The following is a 16892-nucleotide window of genomic DNA, read 5'->3' on the forward strand; positions in this document are numbered from 1 at the left end:
GCATGACCAACCTGATTTAGACTCAAATTAAACAATGTTACATTTGTAGTCACATTAACTCACCTCAACATGCTTTTTGCAATCATTTAGTCCCCCGTGGACAATGCTAAAATCACTATTTACAAACTGTACAGCAGCAAGACTTTCATTGTTTTTTTTACTTTTATCAGACATGGATATACTTTAGTGTAGTGATATGAGTATGAGTAGTGTGAGGTGATATGAGTTTTGATAGGCCTGAAAGCATCCTATCATCCCGTCCAGGAAGGGAAAAAACACTGTCTGCCCACATTAAAAACGGATTGGCTGACTTTTTGCAGAGAACAGGCCAATCAGAACCCTTCTCTGTTTTGCAAGCTACTCATGAATATGCACACGAGGAGAGTGCCTTTCTCTCCCTCTTCCGTTCTTTCTCTCACACGATTGGGTAAAAGAGTCTGATTTTATCTGACTGGCAGGCATCAGGGAGCCGTTATTGATATGTGGTAGACTCCTGCAACTTCCAGGAGACTTGGGAAGTCAGTTTTAGTTAGTGTAAAAATGTTCAGAAAGACTATATTATTTGGGTTTGTGCACAACATTTGCATGAGTCTAATATCCATGTTTTTTATTAAGGTTAAATGTGGTCCAAAACCGACATCCATCCTGGGCTAAATTTGTAACGAAACAGACAGACTAAACACAGCCCAACTTTTAACATCTGTATTTGGTCTGAATAAAGGTCATGACGGACCAACCAAATTTACTCCAAATAAAAACGCTCAAATAACATTCAAATGTTTATTTTAATTAATGTCATTAATCCTCTGGATCAACAGCTGTACACCTGATCAAAATCTGATCTCGTAAACACCTGTAAATTGTTTTTACTGATTGTCAGAGTCTATCTTATATATTTTCTATATTTTGTAATGTAATTCTTGGGAATCCAAATCCGAAGTGGAAAATAGCTCATTGGATCACTGTGTAAAATCTACTCTTCATTTAGAAATACCTGGAATCAGGTAGGGGACTCCTATTATGTAATGAAAAAGTGAAAGTAAAAGCTGCTGGGTGCAGGAAGGCTGACTGAGTTCTGCTGTTCTGGTTCTGAGGTTTGGATCAGTCTGTCCTGTTCTGAAAGGAAGGAAGGTGAGTAAATGTGTTCTGGTTCAGATTCTTTGCTGCTGATACAATTATTAGTTGATAAAAAAGCTTCAGTTCCTCCTTCACTTTACTTCCTGCTGCAGAACAGCGTTATTACCACAGCCATGAATTTACTTTAGGACATTTAAAGTGGGAGCAGATTATAAAATATTTTTACAGCAAAGGTTGTCACAAAGCCGCTTTACAGGTAAAACAGGTCCACGCCTCTTATGAACAGCACCACAGAGATGCCAATTTTATGGTGACACAGTGGCAAGAAAAAACTCCCTTTAAGAGGAAGAAACCTTGGAAGGAACCAAGACTCAGTCCGAGGAACCCATCCTACTCGGGTCGACCCGCTCAGTACAAACAAACAACAAACAAATAACAGAACAAAACAGTACAGAGAATTAATGTGAACTATGGGTAATATAACAGGTACTAATTTATGAATATAAGAATGTGATGGGCACAAACTATAGAGCTATAGCTAATACAACATTCAGCTTTGACTGCACCTGAGTAGTGTAGCTACTTTAAAAAATAAGCAAACAATACACAATTGTAAAAAAACACATATGGTTTTAAATTAAACAAATAAAATATCATGTCTAAAAATCTAATTTCCAGGCAGTTACAAATGAAAATCTGACTATTTTCTTTGTACAGATTGGTGAGGGTTTTGTCTGAGAAAATTCATCTGCAGAAAATGGAGGAGAGAGAGAATAGTCTGGAGGAGAGAGAGAATAGTCTGGATGAGAGAGAGAAATGCCTGGAGAAGAGAGAGGAACGTCTGGAGAAGAGCGAGAATCGTCTGGAGAAGAGAGAGAATGGTCTGGAGAAGCGAGAGAAACGTCTGGAGGAGAGCGAGAATCGTCTGGAGAAGAGAGAGAAAAGTCTGGAGGAGAGCGAGAATCGTCTGGAGAAGAGAGAGAATGGTCTGGAGAAGCGAGAGAAACGTCTGGAGGAGAGCGAGAATCGTCTGGAGAAGAGAGAGAATGGTCTGGAGGAGAAGGAGAAACGTCTGGAGGAGAAGGAGAAACGTCTGGAGGAGAAGGAGAAACGTCTGGAGGACAAGGAGAAACGTCTGGAGGAGAAAGATAAACATCTGGAGGAGAAAGAGAAATGTCAGTACAGGAGAGAGCCTAATATCTTTCAATTGGAAGAGGGCTCCCATTATTTACAGAATATAAGTGAGAGTGAACTTTCAAGAGTTCTTGAAAAATTGAAACTGAGCCTTCGCAAGAAACAAGAAGGTGAGTAAAGACAGATCTGGATTAGGGGATATCCACACTGTTTTACATCAATTGCTTTCAATACACTGCAGTCACTTTCTACTTTTTACTCTATTTACAGTGTTCTGCATACTTGTTTCAATATATAAAATATAAAATATAAGTAAATACAAAATAAGAATGATAGGATGATAAATTCTCCTTAGCAAAATATTTTTTTGCTCATTTTAAACACAGTTTCTATTCATTTCTGAATACTAAAACATTTTGTGATACAAAACCTATTTGAAGATTCACTACTTTTGCACAAACAACCTTTTATGTTTTATTAGTTTTCTGTTCAATTCAGTAAACAAGCAGTAAGTGCAAGTGTGCCTTTGTAGAGAATTAGACTTCTTTACACTTAAAACATCCACTATACATGTAGTTTAAATATGGGTTTAATTAAGTTAGTGCAAGACTGCATGTATGCATATTTCATGTTTGTCCTCAATATTTCTATTTCTTTTTATTTTTCCTCTCCTAGTAAGCTCTTTAACTGCCAAACACGAACCCAAAAGAAAAAACAGTAATGTCTCTGAACACCCAACCAGTAAGTCACTTTTAGATGTACTGAATTAGCACTAAATTAAAGGAGCAATTTTGATGATAGAGCAAAGTAACATGATTAACAGCAGTCAAAACCAAATTATATATAGAGCAGCTGACAGCAACATTCTTTATTGAATATCTAATCACATAGAACAATTAAGCAATACTACATTTGGGATTCGTTCTATAATGTGTAATATTGACGCAGACCGAGTACGTTAAATAAGCACAGCAGTGCCGATATTACATGTTAAAGCACGAACCTCGAGTGTATTATTGCTTAATTATACCACAGTTCCATTATCACTGATTATTGAAAGATTTTAAAGAGTTAAAGAGGAGGAGAAAACAGGATCTGTTTGGTTATAAAAACTCCAGCAGTTAAAATAGTTCAATTGCTGCTCTGTTTGGTTTGTAAGCGCTGCATCATTGCTAGGTTACCTGTGTGTGGCGGAGTAATACATGGAGAGCTTCGGTTACAGTGCATTACCGGCTAACTGTGGTCAAATAAATAGTATAAACTAGAATGTGTATATATTTACACACACAAACATTTTAAGTAATCACCAGCTACAAAATGAGTGGGGTAGGTACCACGTTACAGAATCATAAGTATCATAAGATGTTCTTTGTCTGCAGTGGGAGGAGAAGAGAGTTCATCCAGCTTAAGGACTTCTGTTGCTGAGAGGCACACCCCATCTATCCAACCTACAGATTCTGGAATTGGTGATTAATACTGTACATCTGTTTATAAACTTCTCTATAACCTCTATAACATTTGTATCTTACTCACTTTGTGTTAACTGTAGTACCTGAAAATAACTATGCTATTGCTAATGCTTATATTTGTTATTTGTTGTGGATTTTTGATTTTTTTTGATACTCAGAAAACATGTTGAGTGCAGCGTGCTGCTCACTAGGGGTGTAACTCGAAGTTTCTTGAATCCAAAAAATTCTTTGATGTTTTTTTATTTACTATGAACTTATTAAAATACAAAAGAAAAAGATGAATTTATGACCAAATTAAGTTACATGACAGATTACGGCTCAAGGCTCCTGCTGTCTTCTATACATCAAGCTTCTATAATAAACTCAGAGGTCAATCAGACTGCATCACATTAAAGCAATTACATTCTCAAATTTTTATATTGTCCAAATGCAAAAGCTACAAATATTCATATACTAGAAATATAACTCAAAGTTCTGATACACATTAATGATTAAATCCAAATTTACAATATACAATTTCAACCAAAACGAAGAACTGCCTCTAAGATAGAGGCACTGTAAATGCTAACTAACTTTACAGTTACATATTATATCAGAAATCTGATATATCTCCAAATCTGGTAATTTGCCTTTTTTTTTATTTGCACACGTGAAAGAAGGACGCAAACTATGATGCACATTACATTAGTGAGAACAAAAGCAGGGAAAGTGGAAAGCCCATAGGGGCTTATATACAGTACTTTACTCTTAAAATCACATACAAAATGATAAGAAAAGATAATTATGTCAAACAATAATACATACACTTACATACACACACACACACACACACATATACATATATATATATACATGTGCATTCTTACACATACACACATTAATACAGTAGTAGTGTTATAAACAAAATAATTTAATTTTTTTTTTTTTTTGGAGCATTGTGCAAGTACATAATATGCATACTTTATTAATATTAGAGCTGGAACTACATCTACTGTTACGTTTTGAGCTATAATTTTGTTCACATATTTTTACATTACATGTAATTCATTACTTGGCTAGTCGCCTCTCACACGTATGTTCTGGGGAGGGGCTGTGACTGTATGCTTTTCACAGGGAAGTTGATAAATTAACTCTTAAGGCCACATACACTGAACTGAGCTCTGAATTTAAGTTAGTACAGTTTAGAGCTTATCATGCAGTATTCTCTAACCATAACATTACACTGTTTACAAATATAATCCTGAAATTAATGAACTGCATGGGGAAATGTGTGAACTAAATGGCGTCCAGCTTCTCGCAGTGCAGGTTGAAATACATTCTGTGATATTGTTGATATGCACATTTGCAATTCTGGTTTTGGGTAGTTCTCTTTGCATTTTTCCTGGAAATATATATTTTTGATAAGAACTGATTGTGCTGTTTTTTTTTTAGGAAGTGTGAGGGAAATTTAAACAAATTAATATTTATATTAATATTAATATTTTTCGCACTATAAGATGCACTTCAAATTCTTTTATTTTCTCAAAAATCATCAGAGCTCCTTATAATCCGGTGCTCCTTATGTATGAATTCTATCAGTCAGGTATTAAGGAGCAGTAAAGACACTCCACTGAAGTATATATCGGACTGTAGCCTGCGTGTTTACCTTGTTTAAACAAGCTACGTGGGATAAACCGCTAGCTAATATCACCCTGACTCACTGGAACACCCAAGAGTTTCTCAGTGTAACGCTGTTGGGTGGCATTAGCCGCTAAGTGCTAGCGGTTAGCGGCTAATGCTAATGCTCCAGCCTTAGTGTTGGCAAAAATTCGGGAAACTAATCTTACTGTAAATAAACAGAAGTGAAAACTGTGTAGATTAACATCCAGCACTTGTTTAACTTTAAAAGAAAGTATTTTATTAATTACAGTTTTGTTTACTTAGTTTAGCTTTACTTAAAAATTAGTTAGCTATCCTCTGTTATGTCTTGTAACTGTATTTCTTTTATATTAACACTTAATGTATGACTATGTATGTCTTTTCCAATAAATGTATTTTTTCTACATAATAAATGTGCGGCTTAACTCGTGTCATTTCTATAACAACTCAGTGTCCAGTTTCCTCCACAGCGGATCTACAACTTCAACATAACTCCAATATAAAATAAAGCAAGACATTCCTGTAAAATCATCACCAAATATCTAAATAATTTATTAAAACATTTTCTTATGTAGCAGTGTTTACTGTTGAACCTTTCACTCTGCAGTTCTCAGTATGTACAGATAATTACAGCTGAGATAAAGCCAATTTTATTTAGCCAAGTTTATTATAAAACGTAAAAGAGGCTCTAGAACCCTGTTGGTTACCTGGATATAAGATGAGATTGAGACAGGTGAGTTTCCTTGTAAAAGAAAAGTGCATTTAAGTGTATTTTTTAAAAGTATACTTAACATTAGCATTAAAATTATTACATACATAAATACATACTAAATGTACTATTTTTAAACAACTTATGGCAACTTAGGTATATTTTAATTGTAATTAATCTATATATAAATACAACATAAGAGCATTCGATTGTGCTTTTGAGTGTTTTTTTGTATAACATCTGCAAACTTAAGTAGATTTAAGTGTGTTTTTTTTTTTACATAATTTTAATACACTTGAGGTATATTGTAAATGTAATCACTAATCTAGATTATTCAGATCTGTCCTAGTGTGAAAAATGTGATCATGACCCCCAGATTAAGAAGCCCGGCTCTAGATTATGGAGTTTTATACTGGCTGGTATAATATAATATAATATAATATAATATATAAAAGGAAAAGTGTTTGAGGGAGGAGTTTATATTTCTGTTTATTAACAGATCAGTTTAACATGTAAACAGATACTTTAATATATAATGTGCAAACAAGATCCTGTAAACCTCTGTCTAACCACATATATTTCACTGTGTGAGTGAGAGTGTGCGCAAGTGTGTGAGAGTGTGTGTGTGTGTGTGAGAGAGTGTGCGCAACTGTGTGAGAAAGAGTGTGCACAAGTGTGTGACTGTGTAAGAGAGTGAATGGGCAGGGGGTGAGAAAGTGTGCCTGAGTGTGTGTGTGTGTGTATAGTGTGTGTGTGTGTGTAGAGTGTGTATAGTGTGTATAGTGTGTGTATAGTGTGTGTGTGTGTGTGTGTGTGTGTATAGTGTGTGTGTATAGTGTGTGTGTATAGTGTGTGTGTGTGTGTGTGTGTGTAGTGTGTATAGTGTGTGTGTGTATAGTGTGTATAGTGTGTGTGTATAGTGTGTATAGTGTGTGTGTATAGTGTGTATAGTGTGTGTATAGTGTGTGTATAGTGTGTATAGTGTGTATAGTGTGTGTATAGTGTGTGTGTATAGTGTGTATAGTGTGTATAGTGTGTGTAGTGTGTATAGTGTGTGTGTGTATAGTGTGTATAGTGTGTGTATAATGTGTGTGTGTATAGTGTGTATAGTGTGTGTATAGTGTGTATAGTGTGTATAGTGTGTGTATAGTGTGTGTGTATATAGTGTGTATAGTGTGTGTATAGTGTGTATAGTGTGTATAGTGTGTGTATAGTGTGTGTGTATAGTGTGTATAGTGTGTATAGTGTGTGTGTGTGTGTGTGTGTAGTGTGTATAGTGTGTGTGTGTATAGTGTGTATAGTGTGTGTATAGTGTGTGTGTATAGTGTGTATAGTGTGTGTATAGTGTGTGTGTGTGTGTGTGTGTGTAGTGTGTATAGTGTGTGTGTGTGTAGTGTGTGTGTATAGTGTGTGTATAGTGTGTGTGTGTGTGTGTGTAGTGTGTATAGTGTGTGTGTGTGTATAGTGTGTGTATAGTGTGTCTATAGTGTGTGTATAGTGTGTGTGTGGTGTGTATAATGTGTGTGTGTGTGTGTAGTGTGTATAGTGTGTGTGTGTAGTGTGTGTATAGTGTGTGTGTGTGTGTGTAGTGTGTATAGTGTGTGTGTGTGTAGTGTGTGTATAGTGTGTGTGTATAGTGTGTGTGTGTAGTGTGTATAGTGTGTGTGTGTGTATAGTGTGTATAGTGTGTGTGTATAGTGTGTGTGTGTGTAGTGTGTGTATAGTGTGTGTGTGTATATAGTGTGTATAGTGTGTATAGTGTGTGTGTAGTGTGTGTTAGTGTGTGTATAGTGTGTGTGTGTATAGTGTGTATAGTGTGTGTGTATAGTGTGTGTGTGTGTAGTGTGTGTATAGTGTGTGTGTGTATATAGTGTGTGTGTAGTGTGTGTTAGTGTGTGTATATAGTGTGTGTGTGTGTATAGTGTGTGTGTATAGTGTGTGTTAGTGTGTGTATATAGTGTGTGTGTGTATAGTGTGTGTTAGTGTGTGTATAGTGTGTATAGTGTGTATAGTGTGTGTGTGTATAGTGTGTGTGTGTGTGTATAGTGTGTGTATAGTGTGTATAGTGTGTGTATAGTGTGTGTTAGTGTGTGTATAGTGTGTATAGTGTGTATAGTGTGTGTGTGTATAGTGTGTGTGTGTGTGTATAGTGTGTGTATAGTGTGTATAGTGTGTGTGTATAGTGTGTGTGTATAGTGTGTGTGTAGTGTGTGTATAGTGTGTGTTAGTGTGTGTATAGTGTGTAAAGTGTGTGTGTGTATAGTGTGTGTGTGTGTGTATAGTGTGTATAGTGTGTGTATAGTGTGTGTTAGTGTGTGTATAGTGTGTATAGTGTGTATAGTGTGTGTGTGTATAGTGTGTGTGTGTGTGTATAGTGTGTGTATAGTGTGTGTATAGTGTGTATAGTGTGTGTGTATAGTGTGTGTGTATAGTGTGTGTGTAGTGTGTGTATAGTGTGTGTTAGTGTGTGTATAGTGTGTATAGTGTGTGTGTATAGTGTGTGTGTGTGTGTATAGTGTGTGTATAGTGTGTATAGTGTGTGTGTATAGTGTGTGTGTATAGTGTGTGTGTGTATAGTGTGTGTATAGTGTGTATAGTGTGTGTGTATAGTGTGTGTGTGTAGTGTGTGTATAGTGTGTGTGTGTAGTGTGTGTATAGTGTGTGTTAGTTTGTGTATATAGTGTGTGTGTATGTGTATAGTGTGTATAGTGTGTATAGTGTATATAGTGTGTGTGTGTATAGTGTGTGTTAGTGTGTGTATAGTGTGTGTGTGTGTGTGTGTATAGTGTGTATAGTGTGTATAGTGTGTGTATAGTGTGTGTGTGTGTGTGTGTATAGTGTGTGTATAGTGTGTGTGTGTGTGTGTATAGTGTGTGTGTATAGTGTGTGTATAGTGTGTATAGTGTGTGTATAGTGTGTGTGTATAGTGTGTGTGTATAGTGTGTGTGTGTGTGTGTATAGTGTGTATAGAGTGTGTATAGTGTGTGTGTATAGTGTGTGTATAGTGTGTGTGTGTGTATAGTGTGTGTATAGTGTGTATAGTGTGTGTATAGTGTGTGTGTATAGTGTGTATAGTGTGTGTGTATAGTGTGTATAGTGTGTGTGTGTATAGTGTGTGTATAGTGTGTGTATAGTGTGTGTGTATAGTGTGTATAGTGTGTGTATAGTGTGTGTATAGTGTGTGTGTATAGTGTGTATAGTGTGTATAGTGTGTGTGTGTATAGTGTGTATAGTCTGTGTATAGTGTGTATAGTGTGTGTGTATAGTGTGTATAGTGTGTGTGTGTATAGTGTGTGTATAGTGTGTATAGTGTGTGTGTATAGTGTGTGTGTGTATAGTGTGTGTATAGTGTGTGTGTATAGTGTGTATAGTGTGTATAGTGTGTGTATAGTGTGTGTATAGTGTGTGTGTATAGTGTGTATAGTGTGTGTGTATAGTGTGTGTGTGTGTATAGTGTGTATAGTGTGTATAGTGTGTGTATAGTGTGTATATAGTGTGTATAGTGTGTATAGTGTGTGTGTAGTGTGTGTTAGTGTGTGTATATAGTGTGTGTGTGTATAGTGTGTGTGTATAGTGTGTGTTAGTGTGTGTATATAGTGTGTGTGTGTATAGTGTGTTAGTGTGTGTATAGTGTGTATAGTGTGTATAGTGTGTGTGTGTATAGTGTGTGTGTGTGTGTATAGTGTGTGTATAGTGTGTATAGTGTGTGTATAGTGTGTGTTAGTGTGTGTATAGTGTGTGTGTGTGTAGTGTGTGTGTGTGTGTATAGTGTGTGTATAGTGTGTATAGTGTGTGTATAGTGTGTGTTAGTGTGTGTATAGTGTGTATAGTGTGTATAGTGTGTGTGTGTATAGTGTGTGTGTGTGTGTATAGTGTGTGTATAGTGTGTATAGTGTGTGTGTATAGTGTGTGTGTAGTGTGTGTATAGTGTGTGTTAGTGTGTGTATAGTGTGTATAGTGTGTGTGTATAGTGTGTGTGTGTGTGTGTATAGTGTGTGTATAGTGTGTATAGTGTGTGTGTGTATAGTGTGTGTGTATAGTGTGTGTGTGTATAGTGTGTGTATAGTGTGTATAGTGTGTGTATAGTGTGTGTGTGTAGTGTGTGTATAGTGTGTGTGTGTAGTGTGTGTATAGTGTGTGTTAGTTTGTGTATATAGTGTGTGTGTATGTGTATAGTGTGTATAGTGTGTATAGTGTATATAGTGTGTGTGTGTGTATAGTGTGTGTTAGTGTGTGTATAGTGTGTGTGTGTGTGTGTATAGTGTGTATAGTGTGTGTGTGTGTGTGTATAGTGTGTATAGTGTGTGTGTGTGTGTGTGTATAGTGTGTGTGTGTGTGTGTGTGTATAGTGTGTATAGTGTGTATAGTGTGTGTGTATAGTGTGTGTATAGTGTGTATAGTGTGTGTATAGTGTGTGTGTATAGTGTGTGTGTATAGTGTGTGTGTGTGTGTGTGTATAGTGTGTATAGAGTGTGTATAGTGTGTATAGAGTGTGTATAGTGTGTATAGTGTGTGTATAGTGTGTGTATAGTGTGTGTGTATAGTGTGTATAGTGTGTGTGTATAGTGTGTGTGTGTGTATAGTGTGTATAGTGTGTATAGTGTGTGTATAGTGTGTATAGTGTGTGTGTATAGTGTGTATAGTGTGTGTGTATAGTGTGTGTATAGTGTGTGTATAGTGTGTGTATAGTGTGTGTGTATAGTGTGTATAGTGTGTATAGTGAGGTCAGTGGTTGAGCTGGCAGAGGCAGGCGACTCCGCGGTTGATCCAGTGTTTGTGGGGCTGGTCTGAGGGCAGGTGGATGGTGAGGATGTAGTTGGTGGAGTGGCCGGTGGTTGATAGGGTACCGCGGCGGGCGCTGGTTTTGTAAACTGGGCACTGGTAGACGCTGTGCTGCTGGGAGGCGGAGCTCTGGGCCGGTTGGAGCCAGATGATGGGCAGGGGGTCGAACAGGATTTTGGGGAGGGACTCGGCGAGGACCCCCCGCTCCCGGTCCCACCGCGCCCCCTCCAGAAACAGACCCCGTACATACGCCCCGTCCTCAGGCCTCGCCCCCATACTGCTCTCCTGCTGCAGAACCTGAACAACAACAACAGAGCACCTAATAATGATGAGTTTCTTTAATTTTACCAAATTAAAACCTCTGGAATATAATCAGGAGGAAGATGGATGATCACAAACCATCAAACCACCAAACTGAACTGCTTGAATTTTTGCACCAGGAGTAAAGCAGCATAAAGTTATCCAAAAGCAGTGTGTAAGACTGGTGGAGGAGAACATGATGCCAAGATGCAGGAATTAAAACTGTGATTAAAAACCAACCAGGGTTATTCCACCAAATATTGATTTCTGAACTCTTAAAACTTTATGAATATGAACTTGTTTTCTTTGTATTATTTGAGGTCTGAAAGCTCTGCATCTTTTTTGTTATTTCAGTCATTTCTCATTTTCTGTAAATAAATGCTCTAAATGAGAATATTTTTATTTGGAATTTGGGAGAAACGTTGTCTGTAGTTTATAGAATAAAACAACAATGTTCATTTTACTCAAATATAAACCTATAAATAGCAAAATCAGAGAAACTGATTCAGAAACTGAGGTGGTATATAAGATCTGGGTATGTGGTTGTAGTGTTACCTTTGTAAATTTAGATTTAGATTGGATAGAACGTGGTCTAATGTGGATTTAATTCTGTTTTAATAAAGTTAGTATTGTATTAATCAGTATTGTAACAGGAGAAACACACCTGATACTGGAAGCTGATGTAGTCGATGGGGATGGTGTATTTACGGGCGAAGTTCTGAGAAACTCCGGTGAGGAAAGACTGGGTGAAGTAGAACCCGGAGAGCCAGAACACGACCGGGGGTCCGTTATCTATCCACTCCTAACACACACACACACACACACACACACAAAGATTGTGCATTTCTACTATTGTTCGTAACTAAAAGGTACTACAAAAGGTTCTTTAAACAGTTCCATAGAAGAACCATGTTTGTAACAGCTGTTTGTTTAACTTCAACTTTAGCTTTCCAGGTTTAGCTTTAACTTTAGTTCTCCAAATTTACATTTAGCTCTCCAGGTTTAGCTTTAGTTTTAGCCTCAGCTTTCTGTGTTTAGCCAGGTTGCTCAGACTCAAAGAGAGGGTGGAGCAGTGTTAGCATTGAGATTGGCCAGTGTTAGCCAGTGTTAGCATGCAGATACAGACAGTAACCCTGACCCATTTTTAGCACCAGCCATTCATCATTCAAAAAGCTGTACACTGACTAATTTACACTGTATCGAAGTGTCATATATTTAATGTGTACAAAAATTTACTCACTTTTGTGAAATGATAGCTGCGGTCCAATCTGAAGGGAGCTGCCTAGGTAGTCATTGCCTTCAAAGGCAGCTCCCTAGTTGGGCAGCTCCCTTCAGATTGGACCGCAGCTACTGTACATTAAAATTATTAGCTTTTATTAGCTTTCTGTTTTATTGGGTAAAAATGCTAACAGCTAATTCTAACATAGCTAAACACTCATATCTAGATGTGGGATGTTTACCTACATGGCAGCATTAGTATAGAAATTTCCTTTTAATTAAGATACAGAGACCTTTATCTTTACACTGCTGTCTAGGTACAATTTGAAGTCATTTGATAGGCTAGTTTAACTTGTGCTGCAGCTCTGATTGGCCGGTGGTTCACCTGTAGGAAGTGCAGTCTGGCGAGCAGGTCAGAGATGTAGCTGCCGAGGGGTTTGAGGGAGGGGTAGGACTTTGCCGCCCACAGCGCCGGAACTTTCCCCACCAGCATGCTGTTAAACACGTCCTCCAGCTCAGCCGACATCACCACCTGCCCCTTTAGAGCCTTCCTGATGTTCACCAGACTGCTGCGCACCACCTGGGTCAACCTGCAGATCAATACTAATCAATTATACACCAATCAATCAATACATTATCACCACCCACATCAACCTGCAGATCAATACTAATCAATTATACACCAATCAATCAATACATTATCACCATCACCATGTCCTGTAAAGATGACTGTAAGAGCACAGCGCAGAATGATCAATGAGGTGTCAGCTAAAGACTAACAGAAATCTCTGGAACATTTTTGTTAACAAATCTACAATAAGAAAAACATAAAACAAGAATGGAGTTTATGGGAGGACACCACGGAGGAAGACACTGCTGTCCAAAAAAAACATTACTGCACGTTTGAAGTTTGTAAAAGAGCACCTGGATGTTCCACTACTGCACTACTGGCTAAATATACTGTGGACAGGTGAAACCAGAATAGAGTTGTTTGTAAGGAAAACACACAACGCTATGTGAGGAGAAAAAAGGCACAGCACACCATCATCAAAACCTCATCTCAACTGTGAAACATGGTGGAGGGAGCATCATGGTTTGGGGCTGCTTTGCTTTGCTGCTTCAGGGTCTGGACGGATTTTGCCGTCATCAACAGAAAAATGAATTCCCAAGTTTATCCAAGTTTACATTTTACAGGAAAACTAAAGAGCATCTGTCCTCCAACTGAAGCTCAACAGAGGACGGATGATGCAACAGAACAACGACCCAAAACACAGAAGTAAATCAACAACCGAACGACTTCAACAGAAGAGAATAAATAAATACTCCTTCTGGAGAGTCCTGACCTCCTGAACCCAACTGAGATGCTGCAGCATCATGACCTCAAGAGAGAGATTCACACCAGATATCCCATAATATTATAGCTGAACTGAAACAGTTTAGTGAAGAGGAATGATCCAGAATTCCTCCTGACCGTTCTGCAGGTCTGATCTGCAGCTACAGGAAACCATTGGTTGAGGTTTTTGCTGCTAAAGGAGGATCAACCAGTTATTAAATCCAAAGATTCACATACTTTTATTTACCCTCACTGTGAATATTAACATGCTGTGTTCAATAAAACCATGCAAATATATAATGTTTTGTGTGGTTTTAGTTTAAGCAGACTGTGTTTGTCTATTGTTGTGACTGTGTGTGTGTATAGAGTGTGTGTATAGTGTGTGTGTGTGTGTATAGAGTGTGTGTATAGTGTGTGTGTGTGTGTGTGTTACCTGTTGAAGCGGATGAGTTCCTGTCGGAGGACGGTGTTCATGGACTCCTGGTACATCACTGGGTATTTAATCATCACCGTCTCCAGATCAAAGTCACACGGCAGTTTCACCATGATATCCTCCGCCAGCTCATCTACCACTTCCTACACACGCACACACACACACACACACACACACACACACAATACCTATGACTACCTTTGACTGGAACGAGCTGTGTGTGTGCATTTGCACGACTGTCAGCTATGGAATCCAATAAAGCTTGTCTTAACCGTAGCTCTCTAGGTTTAGCTTTAACTTTAGTTATACATGTTTATCTTCAACTTTAGCTCTTCAGGTTTAGCTCTAACTTTAGTCATAAATGTTTATCTTTAACTTTAGTTCTTCGGGTTTAGCTTTAACTTTAACTAGTCAAGTTTAGCATTAGCTCTCCTTGTGCATCTTTAGTCCTCTAGGTTTAGCTTTAACTTTAGTTCTCAAAGTATACCTTTAATTTTAGCCCTCCAGGTTTAGCACTAACTTTAGCTCTACGGGTTTAGCTTTAACTTTAGTTATACATGTTTAACTTTATCTTTAGCTAGTCAAGTTTAGCTTTAACTTTAGCTAGTCGAGTTTAGCTTTAGCTCTTCAGGTTTAGCTTTAACTTTAACTAGTCAAGTTTAGCATTAGCCATCCAGGTTTAGCTTTAGTTTTAGGCTTAGCTCTGTGTTTAGCTTTAGTTATATATGTTTAACTTTAACTTTAGTTCTCCAGGTACATCTTTAGCTTTCCAGGTTAAGATTTAAATTAGCTCTCCAGGTTAAGCTTTAGTTTTAGCCTTAGCTTTCTGTGTTTAGTTTTAGTTATACATGTTTATCTATAACTTTAGCTCTTTGTGTTTAGCTTTAGGTTTAGTCTTAGCTTCTGTATTTATTTTTTGTTATACATGTTTATCTTTAACTTTATCTCTCCAGGTTTAGTATTAGCCGTAGCTCTCTGTGTTTAGCCTGGTTGCTCAGACTGGAAGAGAGGGCGGAGTCAGGGTATACAGATACAGACAGATCCAGAAATATTTTTACACAGCAGACTCTGAGGAGCAATCCACTCTACACATAAATTATATTTCAGCCAATGAACCGCGAGCACACTTGCCCCTGCTTACCTGAGGTGACTTGGCCCCTCCCCCTGTCTGCCTGGGTAAGGTGAGCAATACTCCATCTAAGAGCTGATTAGTTTCCTGGTTGTCTTTGGTGATGTCAGCGTTGCTGTGGAGACCGTAGACCCCGGGCTCTGCTGTGATTGGTAGACTGCGGATGTACTCGACGTAGCTCTAAAAAAGAAGAAAAATGGGCCTCTTGTTTGCTGTATATTTTGTTGAAAAGTGAACACTGAAAACTGATAGTTTTATACAGTCTGGAACTCCTCCAAGCTTACTAACACACTTTATAAGTTCCTTACTCTTCCATTCCACCTTAAAAAGTGAAGTAGTTTCGTCCATTGTTAAGCTGAGTTCTTCGAAGTGTCAGTTCCACCTTAAATGCTGCTGCTACATTCACACAGACACAGCCTTTAGCACCAGCATATTTGACATTTTCTTTCCACCTTAAACAGTGAAGCGGTTACAGCTGCCTTGATTTTTAGTTTAAGGTGGAGAATATTAGTGTTTTCCAGCTGCTTATATTTTTATAAACATTTCCTAACCTTTAAAAAACGCTTTTATTGTGGTAATTTCTGCCTCTGCAGCTCCTCTCAGGTTTAACTGTGCTATAGAAGAGGATGACGTTTTCATGTTCTTTGGTTCATGGATACTCAAAATATGCAAATCAGCCATTAAAGCAATAATACTGCCCTCTGCTGTTGTCCAATCATCTGCGTCTCACCGCTATCAGAGACACACTGCTGCTGCTGCAGCTCAGCCAATCAGCTCTCCCTCCTGCCCTGCCCCTAAACCCATACATCACCAGTGCCCCTCCCAAACTAACTCTGCCATTTTTTAGCTCCTTTAACTTTTAGATGTAGCCCAGTTTAGTTACGTCTTTAAAGGAAAAGTAATTATGATGAAAGAACTGAACTGATAATAAAATATTGAACTGAATGGAACTGAATTTTTTTAGCTATTAATACTGGGGAATACAGACACATAGTACTTATCTTAATAGTAAAATATTAATCTATTTTTAATTTATGTGTGTGTATGTGTGTGTGTGTGTGTGTGTGTGTGTGTGTGTACCTCGTACGGTCCGTGTGGGGGGATGTAGTAGGTGTCTCCTCCCTCACACACTCTGTACTGGTGCTGCTGGATGAGCTCCTGGCAGTAGAAGGTGGAGAGGAGGGAGATGAGCAGCCGGCGGTCCTTATCATCCGTCACCCTGCCTCCATAATTACACTCCCCTACGTGTGAAAATAAACCAAACTGAGGGAAAAACACTTCAAATACAGAAACTCATCAACTGATATGGGCCAGAGAAACAGGTGTGAAAACACCCTTAGTTGTGTCAGTTTCACATTTTTTGAGTCGTCAGATGTTTTTCTGTTTACACTACATGACTGGTTGTGATGTAATCGCGAGTCCTTCAGTTTTTGAGACTTTCACACTATGGGACTAATCAGAGACACAGGTCACAAATTAAACAATTTATCGCTTTGGGAAACTCCCAGCTCTCTGGAAACATGTTTATCACGAGAACACGGCAGAATTAAACGCACAAGAACTAGCGACGCCATACCAGAGAATCTCTTTAGAGGAGAATACGCACTTAAAATGAGTCCAAGATGAACGGGTTCATATGAAGCGAATGCGTAAAATCAGAGTTTATAAAT

General features: G+C 38.0%; 1 protein-coding gene and 1 long non-coding RNA gene across 2 annotated transcripts in view; one reads left to right on the forward strand and one right to left on the reverse strand.

Moving 5' to 3' along the window:
- Window positions 1–7806: 7806 nt before the first annotated feature.
- On the forward strand, window positions 7807–10772 carry LOC125802396 (uncharacterized). The gene is made up of 3 exons (XR_007439518.1): window positions 7807–7849; window positions 8898–9458; window positions 10671–10772. It is a non-coding gene; the product is annotated as an uncharacterized LOC125802396 (long non-coding RNA).
- Window positions 10743–16892, reverse strand: part of dnah3 (dynein axonemal heavy chain 3) — an 80567-nt gene continuing 74417 nt past the window's right edge. Inside the window, exons 58-63 of the mRNA XM_049480297.1 lie at window positions 16303–16463; window positions 15235–15402; window positions 14094–14236; window positions 12713–12917; window positions 11774–11911; window positions 10743–11106 (exon numbers count right to left, since the gene is read on the reverse strand). Of these exons, the coding sequence (XP_049336254.1) occupies window positions 10753–11106; window positions 11774–11911; window positions 12713–12917; window positions 14094–14236; window positions 15235–15402; window positions 16303–16463 (1169 nt within the window). The 3' untranslated portion in view covers window positions 10743–10752. The remainder of the gene's footprint in view (window positions 11107–11773; window positions 11912–12712; window positions 12918–14093; window positions 14237–15234; window positions 15403–16302; window positions 16464–16892) is intronic.

This window comes from Astyanax mexicanus, chromosome 6, assembly GCF_023375975.1.
Source record: "Astyanax mexicanus isolate ESR-SI-001 chromosome 6, AstMex3_surface, whole genome shotgun sequence".
In the NCBI taxonomy this organism is placed as follows: Eukaryota; Metazoa; Chordata; class Actinopteri; order Characiformes; family Acestrorhamphidae; genus Astyanax; species Astyanax mexicanus.